Consider the following 24,539-nt stretch of genomic DNA (forward strand, 5'->3'; position numbering starts at 1 on the left):
TATCACATTGCGATTTTGTATTATCGCGTTGCGATAGTCAGTATCGCATTGCGATTTTCCAAATTCGCATTGCGATTTACTTATTCGCATTGCGAATTGGGAAAATCGCAATGCGAAATTGGAAAATCGCATTGCGATAGAAATAATCGCGTTGCAAAAATGCAACGCGAATTTGCGATAATGGAGATCGCGTTGCGAATTAGTGATCGCATTGCGATTTTGTTGGTCATTTTGGCAAATCCAGAAAAAGTTGGTTAAAATCGTATATTATATGGGATTTTTGGTCACTGAGATTATTTTCTCATAAATTTATGGTCTTTCCGGACTTCCACACATACCATCAAATCATGAAATATTGAAGAACCGCATTTAACACAAACCACAATGCTTATAACAGAAAAATATCGCGTCACCAGCTTTCTCCAAAACTCCAATCAATTCTAGGATCAACCCATATCGAAGAAATTAATGATAGCGGAGATGTCGAAAAATCCATTGTTACAGAGTTTGTTTTGTATGATACCACTGGTGCAAGATAACATGTCATTGTCCTCGGATCCGCTAATGATCACTGTAATGTGGTGAGACTTAAAGATCATTTAAATAATTTTTTGGACAGTGATGAGGTTGAATTTCGTAAGGGAACACTTGTGCATCCAAACCTTGAAATTGCGTCCATAGTCATTCACGTACCATTTAAGAATAGAGAGAGCTTAAAATACAGAAGATGGGATAAGTTTAATGATAAAGGGGAATTTAGAAATGTCTCTACAATTGAGGAAAGCAAAAGCAAGATACAAGAAAGAGGGAGCCAGGAGACGGTGAAAGTCATTATTCCAACTGGAAACCATGGCTTTTCTTATGCTGAAACCCGGGGTCCTTCATCATTACTGGATAGTTGGAGGTTGCGATTGCGGTGGCTGGGACATGTTCTGTCCTCTTGTAGTTTTCCGCAATCTCAACATTGTTTCGAAGATCAACCACTGGTGGATAGCAAGCAACCATTTAAAATTTTTCTTCAGGTGCGGTTTCAGTTTCATTCAAAAGTAATTTTTTCCTCAAATGTAGCCCGAATGATGAAAGTTCCACTATATTATTGGATGAGGAAAACATAATTGTTTTTTAAAAGGAAAAGGTTTAAGTGTAACCCCTCAGACCGATAAGGATAGCCCGATCCGATCTGGAGTGTCACATTAGGGCCACCGGAGCGACCCACTGTAAAAATAGAGGAAAATTTAAACTTTTCTTAAAACATATAAAACATAAAATGATTTATTATTATTCAGAAATAAGATAGGTTTTTCAAATTCAGATATAAAACAAAAATACAATCTATATGTCCCCTAATCACATGTACCATACTCTGCAAGCAACACCGGAAAACTCCCTTACTGATGTTGATAGTGATACTGGTACAATTCTTTTAACCTGCAATGATGAGTAATAGAGTGAGCTTCGAAAAGCTCAGTAATACAGAACTACCAGATGATGCTACATGACATGCAGATAATTGGAAAACCATAATTTCCTTATTGAATCATACGTATACCAGTGGGCGGAATAATTTGGGGTTCCCTTAGAAGTTCATCGAGTAGAAGCCATGAATCTCGGTTCATAAGAAACCTTTCATACTATCACGTTTTCATGAGGTCGAATAGGATGCCTAGTGTGTTCCATCAGTACGATAAAACCATAATAGGTACACTAATAAAATGATAGTTCAGTAAAATCCCATAAACCATACTGTAGTGGAGCTTTTTAAACTCATATTTTAAAACCATCTTACAAAGAGTTAACCTAAGGGAACATCTTAGGGCCTGAGAGCCTACCCAAGATAGATTTCGGGGCCGTGAGGCCTACCTAAGAACACATCTTAGGGCCGCAGGGCCTACCCGAGAATGATCTCAGGGCCGCAGAGCCTACCTAAGAGTCACATTAGGTCCATAAAAATTTTTCAGCTTGATCAGAGCTGTACTTTACAAATCTGTATCTCCAAGATACAGTTTATACAATGATACAAATCCATAAGCCATCACCGTTAAGTCGATGCATCCATAAAATAGTAACCATAGATTTCAGTGTACCACATGTTAAAACAATAAAACAATTTTTCAAAATATAAGGAACACACTAGAGAATCCAATTATTTTTCAGATGCATTTTGTAGTTATCAATATGGATAACATGAACCTGTGCAATTTGATCGGATCCCAATAAATAGATCTTATTGAAGAGAATCGATTTCTAACCGATCCAATCAGACATTTCAGATTGATACTTTTAGAATTCCACTAAGTTTCTATATGTATCAGGAAAACGTTCAGGAACCTTTATACATAATAATTCTAAATTCAGATTTACTGCGAGTGATTCCATTACCCAAACAATCAAGGGTATTTAGGAATATACTTTGAATTCATAGAATTTCAGCCCAATTGAACCAAATGAGGTATTCTGAATCTTTTCCTTATGCGTTACTTGCGTTTTCCAACATGACCGAAGTGATTTTAGATGAAAATATAGAATCGAAGATTCAAGTCATTTACAATCTACGACTATCGATCATATTATCAAACAACTCGAGTTACACAACTCCCAAACTGATGCATGTCAACAAGTCAATTCATTATCCTTCCAGTGTATTCACTCTTTAATACCATAATGCAGATCCATAGATCATCCCCATAATCATCACTGAATAAATATTCCAACGGTCTTTATTTCATTTTCACGTTTCAACAATATCAGGAAATACGGATGTACTTGATCCATGGCTCATAACCCATAAGGACAATTCATCATGTAAGTTCAACAATGTTTCAAACTCATCCAATCACCTATTTAATCCTCAGTCATTGATGTTACTTAGTTCGTTTAGTAAGCAAGTCTATCCCGATTACTTTAAAGTTTTCCAGAATAATTTAGACGTTTCTGAATTTCAAATACATGTTGTACTTCATTTCAGTTCAATTTATTCATATAATAAAGTCATTCTGGTATTCGTGGTTGATTTGGCTCACGAATACCCACTTATTAGTACTGTATGCGCTCTAGAGTTGAGCTGAGCCAAGTACTTCCAAAATTATCATCGATCCAAATTTGAGAAGATGAACAAACATTCAAGTGGTACTTATATCATTCAGGTAATGATATAGCACTAACGTTGGTTGATCACTTAAGTTGCGTTCCACAACTTTTACTGGTAGCACAACATCCATGTTTATTTGGATTTCTTAATTAATCCAAGACATTTACTTATTCTAGGTCATAAGGTCATTTTGGTCATTTTGGTGCTCAACGTTTTTCTATTCATTTCAAAGCTTGAGTATATCCATTCATTCCTGAGCTTGGTGACATTCTTGAGTCATTTCCATTCCAGGGGTATTTTGGTCATTTTACAATTCTAGAATATTTCAATCATTTCCTTCCATCCGGTCTTATTATTTAATTCAATCTTATCATTTACTTCAGTCATTTCGAACAATTCTGACAGCAGAATACCTCCGATAAATTACTCTTCAAGTATTTACTCATTATTCGAATATTTTTGGGTCAAGTGTCTTCTCAGATTTTACAAACGGAATATCATAAATTTTTTTGTACAAATACAGGATCTTAACAATTAAATTCGTACTTAATCGAGTTAAGTACAAATCCTCAAAGTAATATCTCATTCAGGGTCAATTCAGACTATTTTATCTCTCAAGGGCATTTTCGTAATTTCTTAACCAGATAATTTCAATATTAGCTCTTAACGAAAATAATTATAATTTAGAGATCCTATGATCAATTGCTTTCCCGAACATTCTCTTATCTTGAAATGATTCCTTAATAGAATTCTAATATCTTGCACAAACCCTCTATGGGTTAAAAACCGGTTATCCGTATTTCGTAAGCAAAATCTAGTATTTCTTAAGCACATATGTAGTTTTATCATATCAATATATCCTTCCAGAGTTATTAATCAACTTCCAGGGACAATTCTTGACATCTTATAACTTAAGGGTATTTTCATAATTTTACCCTACCAGAGTATTATAATAATTTCCCAACCAAGTACCTTTAACATTTAACCTTTGATGAAATAAACTATAAGTTACAAATCCATGTTGATTTCTTTATCACTAAGCACAAAACTTGTAATTTAATTCAACAATCCCTCAATTTCTTATAAAAATCATCTGAACCATAATCAATTATTGAACCTGTTACCGTATTCAGATCGATTGTAGAAACTAATTAACTACACAAATGAGACCAACATTATCTTAATCATGCATTTACCAATATTCACATGTTCCATAAAGCATAAAGAGGTAGTAAAATATTATCTCGATTTCCGTGCAATACTGATCGACCATAAAAATTCCATTCGAACGCCTTTGATCTTCAATTCAACTTCCAATAATTCCTCAGATACATATCAACATAAATTATATCAGAAACGGAGCTTAATTGCGATAAACGGATCGAATCGGGTGATAAATCAGTGAACAATAGCTTACCGGGTTCGAATTTGGCGAAACAGACTTCGGATTTGGATTCAGGACGTCGAAAGCATAAAATATGACTTTTCAGAAATTTGGAATTTTCGGTCAAAATCAAAGTCAACGGGTTTGACCAGAAATTTCGAGGCATTCAGTTTCGAATTTCGAAAAACGGACAACAGAATCGGATTTGGAACGTCGAAAAATGTCAGGATAGGTATACTCGGTCAAAGTCAAAGGCCGTTTAATGCTCGGTCAAAGCCAGCCAAAGTTTTGGTCAACAGTGGTCAACGTCGGTCAACGTTCAACGGGTGGGGTGGGTCAACGGGTCGGGTCGGGTTATGACCGGTCAAACCAGTCAAAATAGGAGCAAAACCGGTCATTTTTTTCTTCCCCACGCGCAGTGGCGGCGCGTGGAGGCGCGTGAACAGTGCTAAATTCCCGGAAAATTTCTAAAAATTATTTTGAGCGATTTCGAGATACTTATAAAGCTCGGTTCACAATTTTGAACGGCGGAGAGCTCGATTTCAACAAATCGGAAACTTTGACCGCTTCACCTCCTCACGCGCTGCCGTCTATGGAGACCAAGGATGACACCGGCAGACTCGGAAATATGCAAGGAACACGATGGTGTGGGAGGTATCGTAAAAGGATAACCGGATCATCGTGAATCGATGAAAAACCAATTAAAATCGAGTTATTACCGACGATACTTTCGACTGAAATTAATAACGAACGACGACGATTCACGACGAAAGGTTTGAGGGGTTTTGTTCATTAGTTGACAACGAACACGATGGTGGTTTCGGCTCGTCGATCGGAGGTCGGACGACGAGTAGATCAGAGTTGGAATGAGGGTTGTTGGAGAAGGGAAATCTGAAAAATATGAAACATGCGCACGTGATAATTCATCATATATAAGAAATTGTTAAATCATGGGTTTAACCACTGAATTTCCTTCACTTTATACAACGGTCTGTCAACTCTAAAACTTTACAATTTAATCCCCAATTTCTTCCAAAAATACTAATTAAATTCACTACTTTATAATTTCTTAAATTTTAACCCCTAAATTGGGGTGTTACAAAGATGTTGCCAGGATAGCAAGACATATGCCCCTTTACCCAGTAGACAACAACCGAAGAAAACCTCTAAGGCAATCAAAAGACCAACCTGAATTAACTCCTCGAAATACTTAAAAACTGTTATGCCTCTTCATTTTTTATTTACCCACTCCACAACAACAGTGCAAAAACCTCGAAGCTACAAACATTTGCTGCTCTCATTATCAAGCTTTCTTCAATACGATAACACTATACCATATATATCTTTCTCAATATTACTTTCATCAAGTCGTAGCCTCCGACTTATCATATAAAGTAGGTTTACTTGCAGACTTCAATCTATCAATTTTCTATAACTTTCACACGCTTTCTATGAGGTAGGCTTTCAATTAGTAGAAATTAATAACAGATAATAAAAAAAACAAGATGAATAATCAGTTTCAACGAGGAAGAGTTTTCTAGTAAGAAAGAAAAATAAAGGAACATAAACTTATATTGGTGATGCTTATGGACAAAAGCAAGAAGGAACGATGGAGAAGATGGGTTTTATGGTAAAGAATATTATTTTATTGTGAATTGAAAAACAAATTCTTTTATTGATTATAAATTTTAATTAAATCTAAATTATTTATTTTTTTAAAATTTAAAGGTTATAAATTTATTAGTTTTACATAATGTAAATAGATTATATATCTATAATATTATAATATATATATATAATAAATTGAAAATAACCTTTGGATTAACAAAATAGCATATAATCTTGATATATTATTTCATACTCAAATTTGATTTTTTATTCTAACGTAATACTTAAGATTTTTTAAGTCCTACAACGTACTTGAATTTGGAAACCTTTTTTTCTCTTACGTGATACCTATTTTTTTTTTAAGTGTAAACAACATTAACCGTCACTAAAATTAAGATAAGATTTTGTTTGCACCACTGAAGTTCAAAATTTATAAAATGGTCATTCAACATTTAATGTGGTATTTTCTTTAGTAAATTACATGTCATCTTATTGATGGCTAAAATTGTAAAAAGCAGTTGTTGGGGTTTGAATTTTTTTTTAATTTAGGGTGATTACAAGATAATATATGTTATAAATATTTTTAATTATTTAACAATGAAAGCTCAAACACACTTGTAGTTTCTAGTACTCAAATTGAGACCTCTAGAGATAATAATCATTCTTTTAGCCATTAAGGTAACTTGGTTCGTGATGGGTTTTGATCTTGATTTTATTTCAAGGACCCAACTTTAACCACTACACACCTACATAAATTTCAACATATTTTTTTATAAAAATAACATTAAACTTGAATTATGAATGAAATTAACTATATTTATTTTATATAAAGATATTAATTATAAAATATTATAAGAATAAACTAATCATAATATAAATCATAAAACAATACTAATTGTTATGTAACATACTTAAGCATTAGATTATCCCTAAAGCTCCAAAGTTTGATCCTTATCGATTATATTTTTACAGGACTTGAACCTAAGTCTCTTTAGAAGAAAGATCTATCGCTTAATGATTGCACCAAACTAGCAAGTTATTATATTATTGATAAAAATAGTATTAATTTAAGTTATGGTTAAAATTAATTATATTTATTTTATGAAAATAAATCAATTATGATACAAATTTTAAGATAATAATTAATTTCAACTTTATTCTATTATAAAAAATTGTATATGTAAAAAATGTATTAAAATTCTAGTTTGGTGTAATGGTTAGACATTAAGCTTTTAAGAAGAGATCTTAGGTTTGAGTCCTAGCAGTTACTTACATTCCATGATTTTACTTATTTCTCACCAATAAGATGAGAATATTAATTTATTAAAGAAAAATACTATGTCAGTTGTCTTATGCCACAGTTGAATGGTTATTTTATAACAAATCGATAAGGTTAGTGATCAATTTAAAACTCTCCAAACTTTAATGGTAAAAATAAAAACCTATTCAAACTTTAGTGGTTGTTGGTGTAATTTATCTTCTTTAAGTGCATTTAACAAATATTATATCTTAAGAATTTGTAACATTCTGCACCATACTCAAAATTCCGAAGATATGATGAAATTTTAAATTTTCGTAGTGACGAAGGTACACCTATATGAGAGAGTCTTTTAAAAGGCCCATTACCATAACTGTACAGGCGAATTAGTGACAACAGCCCAACAAACTAACTAACAGTTTGTTTTACAAAGACTTTCATAATAACAACATTTAATAAATAGAAAATAAATATAATAAAAATTTATATTTTCATAAAAGAGTTTATAAAATCTAAAATATAGTAATCACACCAGTCACATCTACATTAAAGAAAATCACGCAATAAACTCTGCTACACCGAGATTGGATTCTACATTGGCTTTTGCAACTTGAGACTAATTTTTGACAAGATGTTGCAAATCTTGACTGAAATTATTGATATATTCTTCTTGAAGATCTCTGCTGTAAAGTGTTTGCTTCAATTTAGCATTTGTTTGCCTTCAACAGATGAGTTTATTCATTGTCTTTGTCCAACGCCAATTTGATGGCTTCACTTTTGAGACCTGCCTGTTTTACCTCTCTCTACTTCAATGCCAATCTTAAGTTCATGGATATACTCCTTTGAGACCTGTTTTTGACAAGGGTGGGGTTTGAACATGGGTTTACTCCCACCTTCGATCCAAGAATAAAACACTTTATCTGATATTCGATCTAACCCAAGAGTTTTATACCTTTACATGATATCCAATTAACTCAACTTTAAAAGAGACTTGTTCTGAATATGTGTCGAAACCTAGGGGTGATTTCGCCTTGACTCTACTCCAACTCTCACAAACATCTAAATCATTCACTTAACAAAAATAAAAAAAATAAAACTTGTAAAAAGAAGAACAAAAAAGAATTTTAAAAAACAAAACAAAACCCAAAAAAAGTGAACAAATGAGATGCAAAAAACTCATTTTTTCGGTATGATGATCTTGAACGACCAATGATTGTTTTTGACGATCGATTTCAACAGTGAATAGACTCCTATTAATGAAGGAAATGATGTAGTTTGATTTCTATCCTATTAATTACAAATTTTGTGGATGAAAGTGTACATTGGTGGCATAATCCTTGTAAATGCTTGATGTTATCTGAATCTGTTTTATTAACTTGTGAAGAGTGGAAGGCTCTGAAACCGGCTTATCTTAAACTCAATGTTGATGGGGAGTTCAAAGAAGGCCTAGCTAGTTGTGGCGGTGTGTTAAGAGATCATCAAGGCGAGGTGTGTGCAATATTCTCTGGTACAACTTTAGTTGATTTCTTGGATCATGCTGAGTTGGTTGTTCTAAAATATGCTCTTGAAATTTTCCTTGAATATGGTTTTGTAACACCCTAATTTAGGGGTCATATTATAAGTTTTAGAAACTTATAGACAGTTTTAGAAAGTGCTGGAAATTCAGTGACTCAATCATAAATTTGCCCACTTTTATTGGTTGATGAAAATATACTCCCTCCCCCGGTGAAATTCCCAATCCCCCCAAAATCACAAACATAAATCCCTAAAACTTCCCCCCGAATAAAACCTCATCGGTCTCCCCAAGCCTCGTCCGTCCGACCACCGTTCGACCCACTGTTACCCACGTTCGACTCGTCGTTGACCAGCGACCAAAACCCCCATGGTCTCTCGCCGTGAAACGCCTTCTTCCACCGTGAATCATCGTTAAAACCATCTCCCGCCGCCATACAATTTAGCTTCGATTATGGTCAATCTGGTGATCACCTCATCGCCATCACCAAAGGGTTCATCGACATATTCCGCATAAAATACGACTTGTAGGTTACCGCACCATTGTCGTTCTCATCGGCGATCGTGGGTAAGTGTTGAGTTAATCGATCGATGGAATTGGCCAAGAGGGGGATGAATTGGCAATTAAAATTTTGGTGGAAGCTTTTGCAGAAAATTGAAAAGATTTGCACAGCGATTTAGAGTGGTTTGACTTTCTCAACCAAAGTCTATCTCCACTACCTTAACTATCCACACTAAGGATTTTCCAACAAATTCACTGATTTGTTCTTTCTTTTGAGGCCAAAGAGATAACCTTACAACTCCCTCAAGAATATACCCCAATTCTTGAGAACATTCTTTCTCAAAGAGAAGATTACAAATTTGCAAACTTACAAGGAAATCCTCACTAGGTAGATTGTTTACACAATTCTAGAACAAAGAAAAGAATACTCAAGAATGAATACAATTGAGTACAAGTAGTGTTCTTGAAAGCAAAATGAATATTAAATGAAAAATAGGCTTGAAGTGCTCAGACAATGATTTTGATGCTTTCTCTTTGATTCTCTCTTGATTCTAGTTGCTTGTTGTTTCTTCTTGTTTTCTCTTATAGATCAATGGCTTCTAAGCTTGTTTAAATACTCCTTTAAATGATTCTGAACGTTGGGGATGATTAGTAGAGTCAATAGAGTCGTTTAAGTGTGAAAACAATTAATAAATTCAGTTGGGAGCGTCAGTGCATCGATGCATACCCATGGTGCATCGGTGCATCAAGTGTAAAATTCAAATATTTTGACCGTTGGACCCTTAGTGCATCGGTGCACTAAGAGTGCATCGATGCATGAAGTGCATTCGATGTTTCAAAATAGCCTGAGTGCATCGATGCATGGTATGTGCATCGATGCATAAAATGCATTCGATGTTCAATTTAATCCATGGTGCATCGATGCATGGATTGGTGCATCGGTGCATCACTTTGAAAAATTGATTTCAGGCTTGATTTTGGTTCAAAATACTTTGTGAAAATTGTTTAAAAAATAGTTTAAGTATAAAACACAATTTTACACATTTAGTAAGGTTTGAATTTGATCTTGAAATACTTGGAGTAATATTTTGATATTCGAGTAATTAAATCGAATATACTAAGAAAATCATTTGTAAAATCTTAAAATTCGTTTAACTTAATTTGTTATATCGAAACATCAAAAATGTTTTCAACAGTAAGTTTCAGGTTTATAGTTTGGTTAATTTTCTTTCTGTTTTGGTTAATTTTTTAAATTGGTTTGACTTGTTTATGGTGTGTAGATGCTCCGGGATGAAGCGATCGACCAACTAGACCTCTGTTGCCGCCGCACGCGCCGGCTGTGCGTGTGAGCTTCTTCCCTTGTCCTGGAAACTTTTGGACCGGTCCAACCGGTTAGACCAGCCCGAACCGATCAACCCGATCCGTTTGCCCAACCCCGAATTGATTTGACCTAACCCGAACCGTTGACCGGTCAGTCTGTTGACTTTGACTTTGACCAAAAAAGTAAATTTTTAAAAAAAAATCGTATTTTATGTTTTTTAACATCCTAAGTTCGAATTTGAAGTTCGTTTTGTCAAATTCGCACCCGATAAGCCGTTTATCAATGATTTATCTTTGAATTCAAGTTGGTTTCTCATTTAAGTTTAGTTTCTAACGTAAATTTGTTTGCTATGTATCCGAGGAATTATTGGACATTGAATTAAAGTTCGAGGATGATCGAATGGAGATTAAATGCTCTATCGGTGGAGCACGGAGATCGAGGTGATACTTTACTACCTTTTGTATACTTTTCAGGACTCACTGATAAATGGTAAGTGTATGAATGAAAATAATTGGTCCATTAGGGTAGTTAACTATGTTTGGACTCAGACATAAATTGGATTAAATACGGAACACTGTATAAGATTCTAACGGCTCGAAAAAGGAATTGGTAGACTGATCGGAAATAAATTTCAGTTCAATAATTTAATCAATAAATTAATCAATCTCAGAATGCATAAATTCTAATTAATCTCGTTAAAGATTAAATGTTGGAAATATTTGGATAAGAAATTACCAAAAATAACACTATGGGTAAAATTATGAAAATGCCCTTGTACTGTAAAAGGACCAAGACATCCCCTAGTAGTTAAAATAACCTCCAGTGATTAAATGAACAAAGTACTCTAAACTTTAATGGAACTAGAATACTTTCAAGCCTAAGTTATCAGAATGTAATGTCACTGACAGAATTGAATGAAATGATGATAATACCCTTAAAGTGAAAATGGACTATGGATGACTATGATAAGGGAGACGAACTGAGATCTTATATTATGATCAAGTTAAATGAATGGAAGTAACATATGTATTCGTAATTGCGGAAATGACCTAATTACTCTGGAAACTCTGAAATAACTAGGATAGGCTTGACTACAAAATGACCTAAGTACCTCAATGACTTGGATAAGTCTGGAAACGTTGATCAACTTACATAATGTATCATCCCTAGGGGTTATGAACCACAAATCAAGCACGTCGACATTTCCTGATATCGTTGCAATGTAGAAATGAAATAAAGACCATTGTAATATATGTTCGTCTCCTTAAGATCCATTTAGTGGTGATTCTAAAGATGATCATTTGACAAGAGTTGTCTGTATTAAAGAGTGAATACCCTTCAAGTGCAACGATTTTACCGATTGACATGTATCATTGTTGAGATTTGTACAGTTTAAGTTAACTCGATATTCTGATTGATCGACACAAATCTTAAATGCCCTGAATCTTCGTTTCTCCTTTATTAGCTCAAATCACTAAGAATTCTCCAAGAACCTAATGCCCAAAATGTCGTTGATTTCTTGAATAATTGAATTACTCCTGTCATACCGAAAAACACAAGTAACTCTTATTGCATAGGATTCTAAATACCTTTCTGATTACATAATGCCTCCGAAAAATATCTGAATACTATATGATCCTGATAAATCATGTTCTGAATAACTGATGAATTCGTCAGCTATCAAACCCTTTTATGGGGATCTCGTCTATGAATTTAATTAGTTTATAGAAGTTTCATGACTCCCTATCTGATAAATATCAATCACCTCCGAATAATATTTGGAACCTCTAGTGTGTTCCCTAATCACACGAATGTTTTCTCTGATTTTAAAAGTATGTCTCTGTTATCTGAAATACAATTTGACCTCTGATTTTTGCTTTGAACTTTGATGCATGTTCTGATCTCGAATTTCAGTTATGATCTCTGCTCTAATTTCTAATATCTCTATTTACTAACTGAAATTATTTTTATACGGGGTACTCTAGGACTCTGGTATGACTGAAGAATCTAGCAGGTTCAGTCACTGTTGGTAATTTCTTGCATAGGTTTAGCATCGACTGCTAATTTCTTATGGACCTAAGGCGACTCTTGGGTGGGCTCTTGGGCCTATGGGGCCTAGTGGTAAGACTTTATGGACCCTAAGGCACTACCTTAGGGATGTCACCACTGCTATGTTCTTTTGGGTAAGACCTTATGGACACAAGGTGCTCCCTTAGGTTAGCACCTACGTCCTTTGGTCATAGGGTAAGTCTTTATGGATGTAGTTCAGTGGAACTGCATATTGGCTTTCGGTTGGAGGGGTTTATTATGGTTTTTGAAAAATATGTTTAAATTGCTACTGTATTAAAAAGATCTATACATTTTCGCTGGATTTATAGGAACACACTAGACACCCTATTCTAATTTACTAAATCTAGTCCTCCAAACGTTGAACTGGAAGCTTCTTGTCCTTTACTAACTGGAAGCATAAAAATCTGTATATGTCTGAACCAATAAGAAAAGTATGCATACCTATTATCTGCATGTTATATATCATCATTTGATAGTTATGTATTACTGAGTTTTCTAAAGCTCACTATGTTACTCACCTTTTCAGGTTAAAATGATTGAACCAGTGCAACTATCGACATTAGTAAGGGAGTTCTTTCGGCATTTCTTGTGGAGTATGGTGCATGTGTTTAGGGGGCATGTAAGTTGTATTTTGTTTTTATATCCGAGTCTGGAATTTGTTTTATTCCTGAATATTGTAAAATTTTACCGTTGTGTTTATAAATTGTTTTATGATTTTACACGTTTTAACAAAAAATTTAAATTTCCTAAAAAATTATGGTGGGTCGCTCTGGTGGCCCTAATGTGACACCTCGGATCGGATCGGATCACCCGTATCGATATGTGGGTGTTACAGTTTTGGTGACCGCTATAAATTGATTATTGAATCAAACTCTCTAACACCGGAGTAATGGATTTCGAAGCTGGTATTAAGACCATGGTTGTTCTGGAATTTTTTTAAAAGTTTTGACATGTTATTGAACCAAATTAGGGGAGTTAAATTTATCTATGTTAATCGAAAGCGAAATGTTATGACCGATCTATTTGCAAAAGATGGTAGAAGGAAGAAAGTGATGTTCAAAGCGTGATGGCAATGCTGATAAGGGAGTGGTGTTTGTTGTGTTTTGTTTTTATTAGACTGAGTTTCTGGTAAAGTGTCAAATAATAATAAAATCAGTAAAAAATAATGTTTTAGGCAGCGTTTTACTAAATGTGATAACAAAATTGATAAAGCGTCCAATAATAACAAAACTGATAGAAATAATAATGTTTTTATTAATTTTTTACTGATTTTATTAAAAAAATAATAATAAAACTGATAACGCCTTTCTTTAGCCTATGTTAAAGATGCCGTATGTGGATTTTCCCGAGTTCCTATCGTTTTTCATATGTTATAGTTTTGTTGGATAAGCAGTTGAGTGTAATTTTATATGCTTGTATCTTTTTCTGTGGAACTTGGATATTTTATTGGCTTTATGTCAATATTTGTTTATTAATCAGAGTAACTTTGCTTTGAAAAAAAGAAAAAAAAAACTAGCCACCGATAAACCGAGAGGATGATGAATCAATTGACGCACTAGATTTGCAGTCGCTCTCAACGATAACTTGTAGGGCATCCATCTCAAGAGCTAATTGAATACCAGCCGACAGTGATGGCCTACTCCACCACTGTTGCATCACCAAGGAAAACTCAAGGTCGAGCAAGAATAGCAAGTACACAACCATGTTCGTCACGCGCCAGGACCCCAATGGAGGCAGAAGCAGAGGTGGGACAGAAGGAGTCATCCACGTTGATCTTGACGGTGGAGGGTAGTGGCTTAGACCAATTGGAAGGACTTCATGCGCAAGACGCCATACGAAAACCTTGATTTTAAATATTCACGTTGACTCGTTGAGTCTATCGCTGTTAAACAAACATATTATTACAACACTAATAGTTATATAATTATATTATATTAGATAATTGTACGTCTTTTCACCATAAATAGAACCTCCACACTGAACTAGGGTTCTACGTTAAACAACATAACACCTTAAAACTGCTACACTCAGCTTATTCATTAGATCCTACATTGGATTTTATTCATCTTGTTGTGCAACATAACACTACTTTTTTACAAGATCTTGCAGAGCTTGGATGAAATTGTTTATATATTCTTCTTGAAAATCTCTGCTACAAAGTGTTTGCTTCAGCTTGGCATGGTTTGCCCTCAACATCTTAGCTGTTTCATTCTCCTTGTCCATCACAAAGTTGATAGCTTCACTGAATGACTCCTTTGAGACCTGCCTGTTTTTACCTCTCTCTACTTCAACACCAATCTTCAGATCATTCACCATCCACCTAGTGTTCAGAATTTGATCTGGAAGTTGAGGAATCAGCACGATTTGACAGTCACTAAGCAGAAACTCCCACATTGATCCATACCCACAGTGGTTTACGAAACACCCAATGTTAGGGTGGTTCAATAGCAGCTTTTGTGGAACCCAATCACTATAAACCAACCCTCTTCCTTTAACCCTATCTTTGAACCCCTCCGGCAGTGCTTCTTCAACAGTCGAGCATCCTTTAGGTGGCTTTAAAGCTACCAAAAATGGGAGTCCACATAACTCGAACCCCAGAATTAACTCTTGGAACTCATCCTTCTGCAACTCACTCTCACTTCCGAATGCACAGAACACAACGGACCCTGGCTCGAACTGGCTTAGCCAAGTAACCCATTTGTCATCAAGTTGTTGGGTCTTTGTTTCAGGCAAGCAAGGCCCCGATAATAAAACAAGCTTCCCAGTTTCTTGAGCAAAGTAGTCAAGAAATGGTCCCTCGAGTTCACGGTGACTCCTGAAGGCAACGGCATCACTTCCTATCATAATCTTGTTCATCCGTTCTTGTAACGACAATCCACTCCCGACATCCTCAGCCATAACCAACAGTGCAGGAGCCTCTTCAACTTTGAACCTCACCGTGGAAGAAGGGTAACCGGGAGGCAATTCTATCGCCTCTTCTAACGTCGTTTCCATGGTTAGTTTCTTAGGTTTTATCATCATCCCCGCAATCATCGGGGAAGTCACTACATAGAATACGGGGCTGATCCCAAGTTGGCGAGCCAAGTCAGGAATCCAAAACCCTGTATCATAAAAAACCATATCAGGTTTTAGAACCTTGAAGATGGATTCAACTTGATCTCTTGTTTGATCAACAGCAAAAAAAAGATACTTTTGTTGGTTCGAAGGAACGACACGTGTGGTTTCAGCACCTGGAGAGAGACCATCGACTTGAGGAAGGACTAGAGGAAAGAATTGAATGAGGTTGGGGAATTGGCTCATGTTTTCAAGCTCTGGTTGAACTCCTTTAGGCAAAAGGAATGATATTTTATGGCCTTTATGAGCAAGCTTATTTGAGAGATGAAGGAAGGGGATGATGTGACCATAGGCAACCCATGGAAACATGGCAATGTGAAGCTTTGAGCGGTCGGATTTGCTCATTTTTTGCTTTGCTTTCGTAAAGTGATCTAATAGACTAAAGCGCCTCGCAAATGAAAAGACTGGAGAACGAGTTGTTTATAAAAGAAAACAAATCAAGCTTATTCCTGGTACACATTAACTTTTGTCGGCAGGGTTTTTTTTTTTTTTTTAATTATCTATTTTGTTAAAAAAATAACAGGATATGTCCCCTGCACTATGATATTTAGGAGTAATAACAGAATATGTCCCTGAACTATGATGTTTATTTTATTTCGATCCTTATAATTAAAAAACATTCTATATTAGTCTCCAAACTACGATCTCATTTTAAATTCTCTAGTTTTTAACCGTTCTATTTATTTCTCAAACTAACTCTTACTATCATTTCACAGCGGATGATGACGTGTCAAAGGGTTACATTGATTTTTTATTAAGTTTTAGGGTTAAACTGATTTTTTATTAAATTGCTAAATATAAAAAATTAAATTAAATTGCTAAAAAATAAAAATTTTAAAACACTTTTTAAAAATTTCAAAAAGAATAAAAATATAACCCAAACTATAAGAAGATAAAACAAATTAAGAAAATAATATATATTATATGTAATATATATATGTAACATATAGGCACAAAGACAACTTAATTATATTCATATAATTAGATTAACAAATAATTTTATATACATATCAATCATCACTGTAAATATCATATACTTTTATATCATACATTCACATACTAAATATGATTTCATTATTATATATTCATATCATCAACACTTATATAAAATATTCTTACTATATTAGTTGAGACTTTTGAATTTGTATCTAAATATAATTAGAAAATATCATAAATTATTCATATCAATACACACATCAAATAGCCAAATGCCACTGATTGAGACCTTCAATTGTGATTTGTTTTACATAATCCTGTATAGAATATATTGGGGCTACTTCAAAAGAAAAAATAAAGAAAAAAATATTAATTATTTAGGGACTTAAACCTAAGTAAACTATATGATTAGGACTTACTCAAGGACTTTAATCTCAAATTAATACAAGATTAAAAATAAAAATTAAATTAAATTCATAAGTTAAAATATTTAACTTCTACTTGAGTTAAAGAAATGTGTATAAAACATATTTTTTTCTTTTAAATATTATCGTTTAATATTGTTTATAATTTCAAAAATATTTTAAAAAGTAATAATTAATAGGTTAATTTAAATTTTTAAAATTTAAAGATAATTGTTTATACATTCTATTTAAATATTTTTATATTTAACGAGATTGATAATTGAACACTAAATTTTTGTGATAAATTGATATGTATTTCGTATAAAGAAGAAATATTAAATTTAATTTAAAATATTAAAAAAATTATTTTAAATCTTATTTTAACTACACATTTAAATATAGGGATAAGATCATGTTACAAGATGTAAAGTTATTTTAATATTACATAAATTTAGGACCGTTAGACGAGCGCAAATAGATGAGTGAGATTAACAGTATAAAATGAGAATATATTCACTAGAAAAAAAACGATGAGTTAATCTCCACTATCTATTTTTGTTCATCCAACAATCCTAAATTTGTGTAAAACTAAAAAGGTATACATTGTGTAAGTGGATCATAACCCTTAAATATATATAACATGTATTATTAACTAATAATTACATTTATTTTGATGGGTTCACTACAGCAAAACAGGCTTTTTGCGGCATTTTTTTACCTTTAGCGGCGCTTATAGTAGTGGCGTTTATAAGCACCGCTAAAATCACATGCGGCGTTAAGACAAACGCCGCGAAAACCGCCGTTGAAAATAGCGCCGCTAAAGTTCGCGGCGTTTTTTGTTAGTGTTGATATTTAGCGGTATTTTTCTCTAAAACGCCGCAGTAGGTGTTGATGTTTTACGGCGTTTTCCCACAAACGCCGCAATAGGTTTTGATGTTTTACGGTGTTTTTCTCACAAACGCCGCAGTAGGTATTGATGTTTTGTGGCATTTTTAGCAAAAACACCGGTAAAGGTCTGTATATAGCCGCGTTTCTAGGATAAAAATGCCGCTAAATGTATGGTATATTGCGGCGTTTTTTGTTACAAACGCCGTTAAATAACACAGAATTTAACAGTCCTAAAAATTATGCTTGATTACCCCAAAACTGTTTTTTCAACCTATTCCATTATCCAACAAACAAAAAAATAATAACATCAAACTCTATATCCATAACAAACAACATCAAATCCAATATAATAAATAAAAGTTTTCATTAACGTAATATAAGTTCAGTTAAACAAGGTCCAGTAGAATGCTCATAACATAAATGAGACTACGATGGTGGATTCTGAGGTTGCGTTTTCTGAATCATCAACATCATATCATTGAGTCGTTTTTCAAATTTTTCACATCTCTGCTTATATGTTGCTTCTCTCTGTGCTGCCGCTGCTTCTCTCTCTGCTTCCGTTGCTGCTATGGCTGTTTCTGCTACTGCTCTCTCTGCTTCCCTTGCTTCATTTTCCGCTTTCAAGTTAGCCATTTGTTGGTCCATCTCAACCAACTTTTCTTTTAAACGACAAACTTCTTGGTGGGAAGATCGAGACTGTGATGACATGTACTGTGATGAACTGGATCCAAAATATTTGGTGGGAGTAACGAATGATCCTTGACAACGCACCCTACCATATCTTTCAGGACCCAAAACATCATTAATAGCTTGGTTTTCAATGTCATCATCATTAACAATACCTTGACTCGAAACAGTAACATGATACTCCGCCTTTTTCTCCCTCAATTTTTCCTAATAAAGTGAATAATTAATTAAAATAAAAAAATGTCATGGTACAAATATAAAATAAAGTCAGGTAAATTTAAAACATCTACCCAAAAAATGTACCATAAGTTATGTAGCGTCAACAGTCATAGGAGTATCATCCTTCTTCGTATGTGTCATGTCGAAGAGTTGGATTCGACCAACTTTAGAACCTAATGTATTTTCCTACAATGTACAATAATATAATTACTATGAGTTAGTATGTACATGTAATACAAAAAACTATTTCAATAATCTATAATACCTCCTCATGAGCTATACAAGCAAAACTCTTCGATCCAGCCGTGTGCGTAAACTTTTGTTGTTACCTGCTAGCAACACCAATATGCTCTCGATCCTACAATGTCAAACAACTACTTTTAATGATGATTTACAATTCGTTACAATTATTTCTGAAAAATACATCATACATGTCCTTTTTGTGAACTCCAAAATATGATTGCATCTTCTCATTGGTACCTAAGCCTTCCTAGTGGTACTGTTTGCAACTTCTCTTCAAGGCTGAAATCATTCTTGAAGTATTTGTTCTTTAAGAAGCTCTTGTGATCCCTTCATCTCTTCCCTAACGTTTGCTTCACATAATCGTCAGAGACCTCTATAGAAAATTTCTCCTATACAGCAAATAAGTGTACACCGTAAGTATAAATTAGTATTGAATTTCTATAGAGTATGTATTATAATGACATTATTACCTTAACAAAATCCTACGCTTGATTTTTGTTACTATTATGCATTTCACGCCATGACTCGTAATTGATCGGTAACATATTTGCATTACGTCCAACTATGCCTAAGTAACCTGCTAGAAGACGTGATTCTGGGCCAATAGGTTGACCGACATCGTTTCTTGAAACTTTGACACGATGCCCAAGAGAAAGTTGGTATAATTCCTTCAAAGTTGTACGTCCTCGAGTTTTGCGCGTTCCAACATTTTCAACTATATAAGAAATTATTAAATGCCAGTTTTGAAAATGAACAAAGTAGTAAATAATGTTTCGAAGATTACTTTGAATTTCTACGTCTTCTTCAACAGTTTCCGAAACTTCAGAAGACTCAGGTGCATTCGATTCCTCGTTATTTCTTTCTTCATGGTCTTCAGAAGCTCGAACAACCCGCAAATCATTTATTTTTCTCCTCGGCATGATATCTATAATAAACAAACATGAGTAATAAAAAAAATGAATTAATTAATGAATATATATTGAAAGATAATATGTTAAAGGTTATAGTATTATAAATAAATAAATGAAGATATAAAAGCGTACAAAAGTCTTATATAATGTCAGTTGTCATAAATATCTTCATCAATGTCCTCCCGAACCCATTGAAATTGTGTTGTATTACTGATAGTTTCATCTAAGTTTTGTGGTAGTAGAGGTAAACTTTCTGATCTTGTTTCAATGTCATCTCTACTTCCATCCCCGATTTCTATCAAGTCTCTGGAGTATTTCGAAGCACAACATACCAACCATCATCCATTGGATCGTGATAATAAAATACTTGTTTCACTTGAGAAGAAAATACATATGGTTCATCCATCAAACGTTGACCCGTGTGAATTAAACGAGAGAAATTCACCATTGTAAACCCGAATTTATCTCTTTTTATACATTTGTTTACATCAACCCAGTAACACCGAAACAACACAACCTTTCGTTTTCCATAATAATCTAACTCAATAATGTCTGTAAGATTTCCATAATAATCGACCTCTCCCTCCTGCGGATTATTGTCCCTTACAGTAGCATAACTTCTAGTTGACAAAGTAACTACGACTCCATAATTTTGTGTCATTCTTAATCTTTCACGAGATTTCGTGTGGAACCTGAACCCATTAGTGAGGAAGGCATTATTTCTTTTAACTATTCTATTCGGACCTTGAGAAAGCCATTTAACTTCTTCACTAACTTCTCTCACACTCTAAACTTATTACACATGAATGGTGAATTAATTTGCATTGACGTCGATATAAAAAGCAAGACGTATATAATTTATAAGTGTTCCGTAAGATTTAGTTGCTTACTGTCTAGCCTAACCATTCATGAAAAGTTTCTGTGAATAACTTATGTAGCTCTCGCTGATTTAATCTTCGGGAGCGTGCTCGAGATCTCAATACTTCTTTAAACTCACTATAAAGAATATTATGTCGTTAAAAATTGATAAATATAAAAGATAAAGAGATTTTATTAGGATTGGGTTCGAAAGACTTACATGCGAAAGGGATCTATTGAATCGTGATGGAAAAGAACATATCGGTGTGCTTGTACCCAAGATGTGTCATCTAAGTGTGTAATTTTAACTTTCCCTAATGGTTCACCATAACTTCCAAAGAAATAATGTTGAGGTAAGTCATCAGTACTTAACACATCATTTCGATTTGGTCCATTCCATCTTGTTTCAACATCTTCCAAATATCTAGAGCAAAATGTCATACATTCCTTTGCCAAATACCCTTTAGCAATTGATCCTTTCGGATAACGCTTATTACGACAATAAGACTTCAACTTGCCCAAGAACCTATACACAAAACAACATACTACGTAAATACATTTGAGTGAGAGGTATAATCAGTAGTAATTTGAAACGTGTAATTCAAATAACACCTCTCTATAGGGTACATCCATCGATAGAAAACTGGACCACCAACTCTTGCTTCGTGAGGAAGATGAATTAGAAGATGCACCATAATTGTGAAGAATGAAGGTGGAAATATATTCTCCAAGTTGCATAAAGTCAAGGCGACTCAATCTTGTAGTTTATCAAGTTCTTCAACCATTAGAACATTCCCACAGATGGCTTTCATTATATTAGAAAGTTCAATGATACAAGACGTCACCTTACTCGACATGCAACCGCGAATAGCTACTAGCAGTAAATCTTGCATTAATATGTGATAATCATGTAACTTTAAACCATAAATTCTTCGATCTTTAACACTGACACATCGAGAAATGTTTGATGCATACCCATCTGGGACTTTTATATCCTTCAACACTGAGCAAAACACTTCTTTTTCTTTCTTCGAAAGAGAAAAAATAAAAGGCGGCAAGAAATTTCTTCCATTTGGACGTAATTGCGGATGAAGATCATGTTGAATTCCCATGTTCACTAAGTCAAGTTGACTCTTAAGATTATCTTTAGATTTTTTTCCATCATTTAGAATGGTCCCGATAATATTCTCACAAACATTCTTCTCAATATGCATTACATCAAGATTATGTCTCAAAATTTGCTTTTTCCAATAAGGCAACTCGAAAAATATACTCATCTTTTTCCACAAATCTACCTCGTTTGGATCATCCTCTTCATCAGACTCATCATCAATTTGTTCGTCAACTTCAACCTCTTCATTGACTTGCTTTGCCTTTTTCTTTGATCGTGCACTACTTGGTTGATTCATCTTTCCATAAGTAAAATTGATTTTTTTCAACATTCTGAATATTTGAGAGCCGGTTGTTTGGTCAGGAGCATTTTGAAACTCTTCATCACCATCAAACATATTCTTTTGACTTCTAAATCTATTATTATTAGGTAACCACCGACGATGTCCCATATAAGAGAACTTCTTTCCATTAACCAACCACTTCGAACATGTTTCTACAGCACAACAAGGACAAGCATAATGACCTTTGGTACTCCAACCCGATAAATTTGCATACGCAGGAAAATCATTAATTGTCCATAATAAAGTCGCACGTAAATTAAAGTTCTCCTTCGTCAACACATCGTACGTTTCGACCCCTTCCCATAACTGTTTCAACTCTGCAATTAGCGACTACATGTAAATATCAATATCATTTTCGGGGCCTTTCTCGCCGGGGATTATCATGGATAAGATTAAAGATAATTGTTTCATGCAAATCCAGGGAGGCAAATTGTATGGAACAAGTACAATAGGCCAAGTACTATACGAAGTACTCATGATTTTGAATGGATTAAACCCATCAATTGTAAGACCGAGCCTGAAATTTCGAGGATCTCTCGCAAAACTTGGATACTTGTTGTCAAATGACTTCCAAGCTAAAGAATCCGCTGGATGTCGTAATAATCCATCATCGGTTTTGCCATCATGATGCCACCTCACAGACTCAGAAGTCTTGGAGCACATAAACAATCTTTGTAGCCTAGGTATGAGAGGAAAATATCGCAGAATCTTAATCGGTTTCTTTCTTGATCGTGCTTGAGCTTCATCCTCAGTAACATTTTCTGCCTCCGTAATCATCCATCGAGATTTCCACATACATGGCAAGAGTCCTGATTTTTTCGATCACCCCAATACAACATACAATCATTCAGACAACTATGAATTTTGTCATATCCAAGACCCAAATCTTTTATCATTTTCTTCATATCTTTGCATGATTGACGGATTTTTGCAAAAGGAAACACTTCTCCTAGTAACTCCAACAATTGCGTAAAAGAGTTACCAATCCACCCTCCCATGCATTTTAAGTGAAAAAGAAGAATGCAGAAAGAAAGCTTTGAAAACTTTAATCCCTCATAAATTTGTTCATTCATTTCAATCAGCAACTTGTAAAACTTTGTCGCTTCTCCATTTGGCTCTTCAACACTTCCAATTCTTCCCATCTCAATGAAATCATTAACATCATTCTGACAATAATTTTCTGTAACATACGGCTGATGAGTGTGCATATTAAATGCATCTCGTAACCCTTCCATGTCATCTTCTCTAAAAGTTGGATAGTGAGAAGGAGCAGGATAAGTCGAATAACTCATGGAAGCAGATCTATCTGATACAAACTCTCCATGAAAGATCCATTTTCTATACCCCCGAACAAATCCAAATATAACTAGATGCTCGTACACAACTTCACGAATGTGCCAGTTAATGTTAACACAGTTCTTACAAGGGCAAAGAATCATATTCTCTTGGCTTACATTCAGAAAAGCTAAATTTAGAAATTTTTCGACTCCATTTCGATATTCGACGCTTACCCTTGAGAAATCCATACAACTCTTATCCATTTCGTATTTCTGGAGTTTCAAATTCAAATGTTAATTGCTAATATTATAGATAAATTTAGAACCTAAACAGAAGCATTACATTGAATTCTATCACCGTCTCTCTTTGTGGATAATCTGTAAATTCTAAAATAAATTTCAATTAGGTCTTAGATATACCCTGACCCTAAACTGGGAGAGTCACCCCTGACCTAAACATTTTTCGATCAAACCTTTCAACCCCGACAATTAGTCACCTTTCCTTTTCCTAAACAATAGTTTTAACTTTCATGCTTTTATTATAACTATATACAATCATTTGTATTGTATGAACTAATCAATCTAAAAATTACTAAATCTTTATATTGATAATTAAAATATTCTTATTTTTAATTGTGGAGAGATTTAAATACAAATAATAAAATAACCTAACAACAAGTTATGAAGATATAACGTCCATTTATCCATGCCATGGTGAGTTGGTTAATTAGGATCGATTCTAATCATCTAAGAGTCTTTTTGATTATTTGGACGTCTCGAACAATTATAATCAACCTTCTAAAAA

The 24,539-nt window shown here is 34.1% G+C and overlaps 1 protein-coding gene across 1 annotated transcript; it reads right to left on the reverse strand.

Annotated features, from left to right (window-relative positions):
• Positions 1-14,828: 14,828 nt before the first annotated feature.
• On the reverse strand, positions 14,829-16,238 carry LOC120127815 (UDP-glycosyltransferase 79B2-like). The gene has a single exon (XM_039145632.1). The coding sequence runs from the start codon at positions 16,200-16,202 to the stop codon at positions 14,829-14,831; it is 1,374 nt and encodes a 457-aa protein (XP_039001563.1). The 5' UTR covers positions 16,203-16,238.
• Positions 16,239-24,539: the final 8,301 nt, after the last annotated feature.

This window comes from Hibiscus syriacus, unplaced genomic scaffold (genome assembly GCF_006381635.1).
Source record: "Hibiscus syriacus cultivar Baekdansim isolate YM2019G1 unplaced genomic scaffold, ASM638163v2 tig00110472_pilon, whole genome shotgun sequence".
Lineage (NCBI taxonomy): Eukaryota > Viridiplantae > Streptophyta > Magnoliopsida > Malvales > Malvaceae > Hibiscus > Hibiscus syriacus.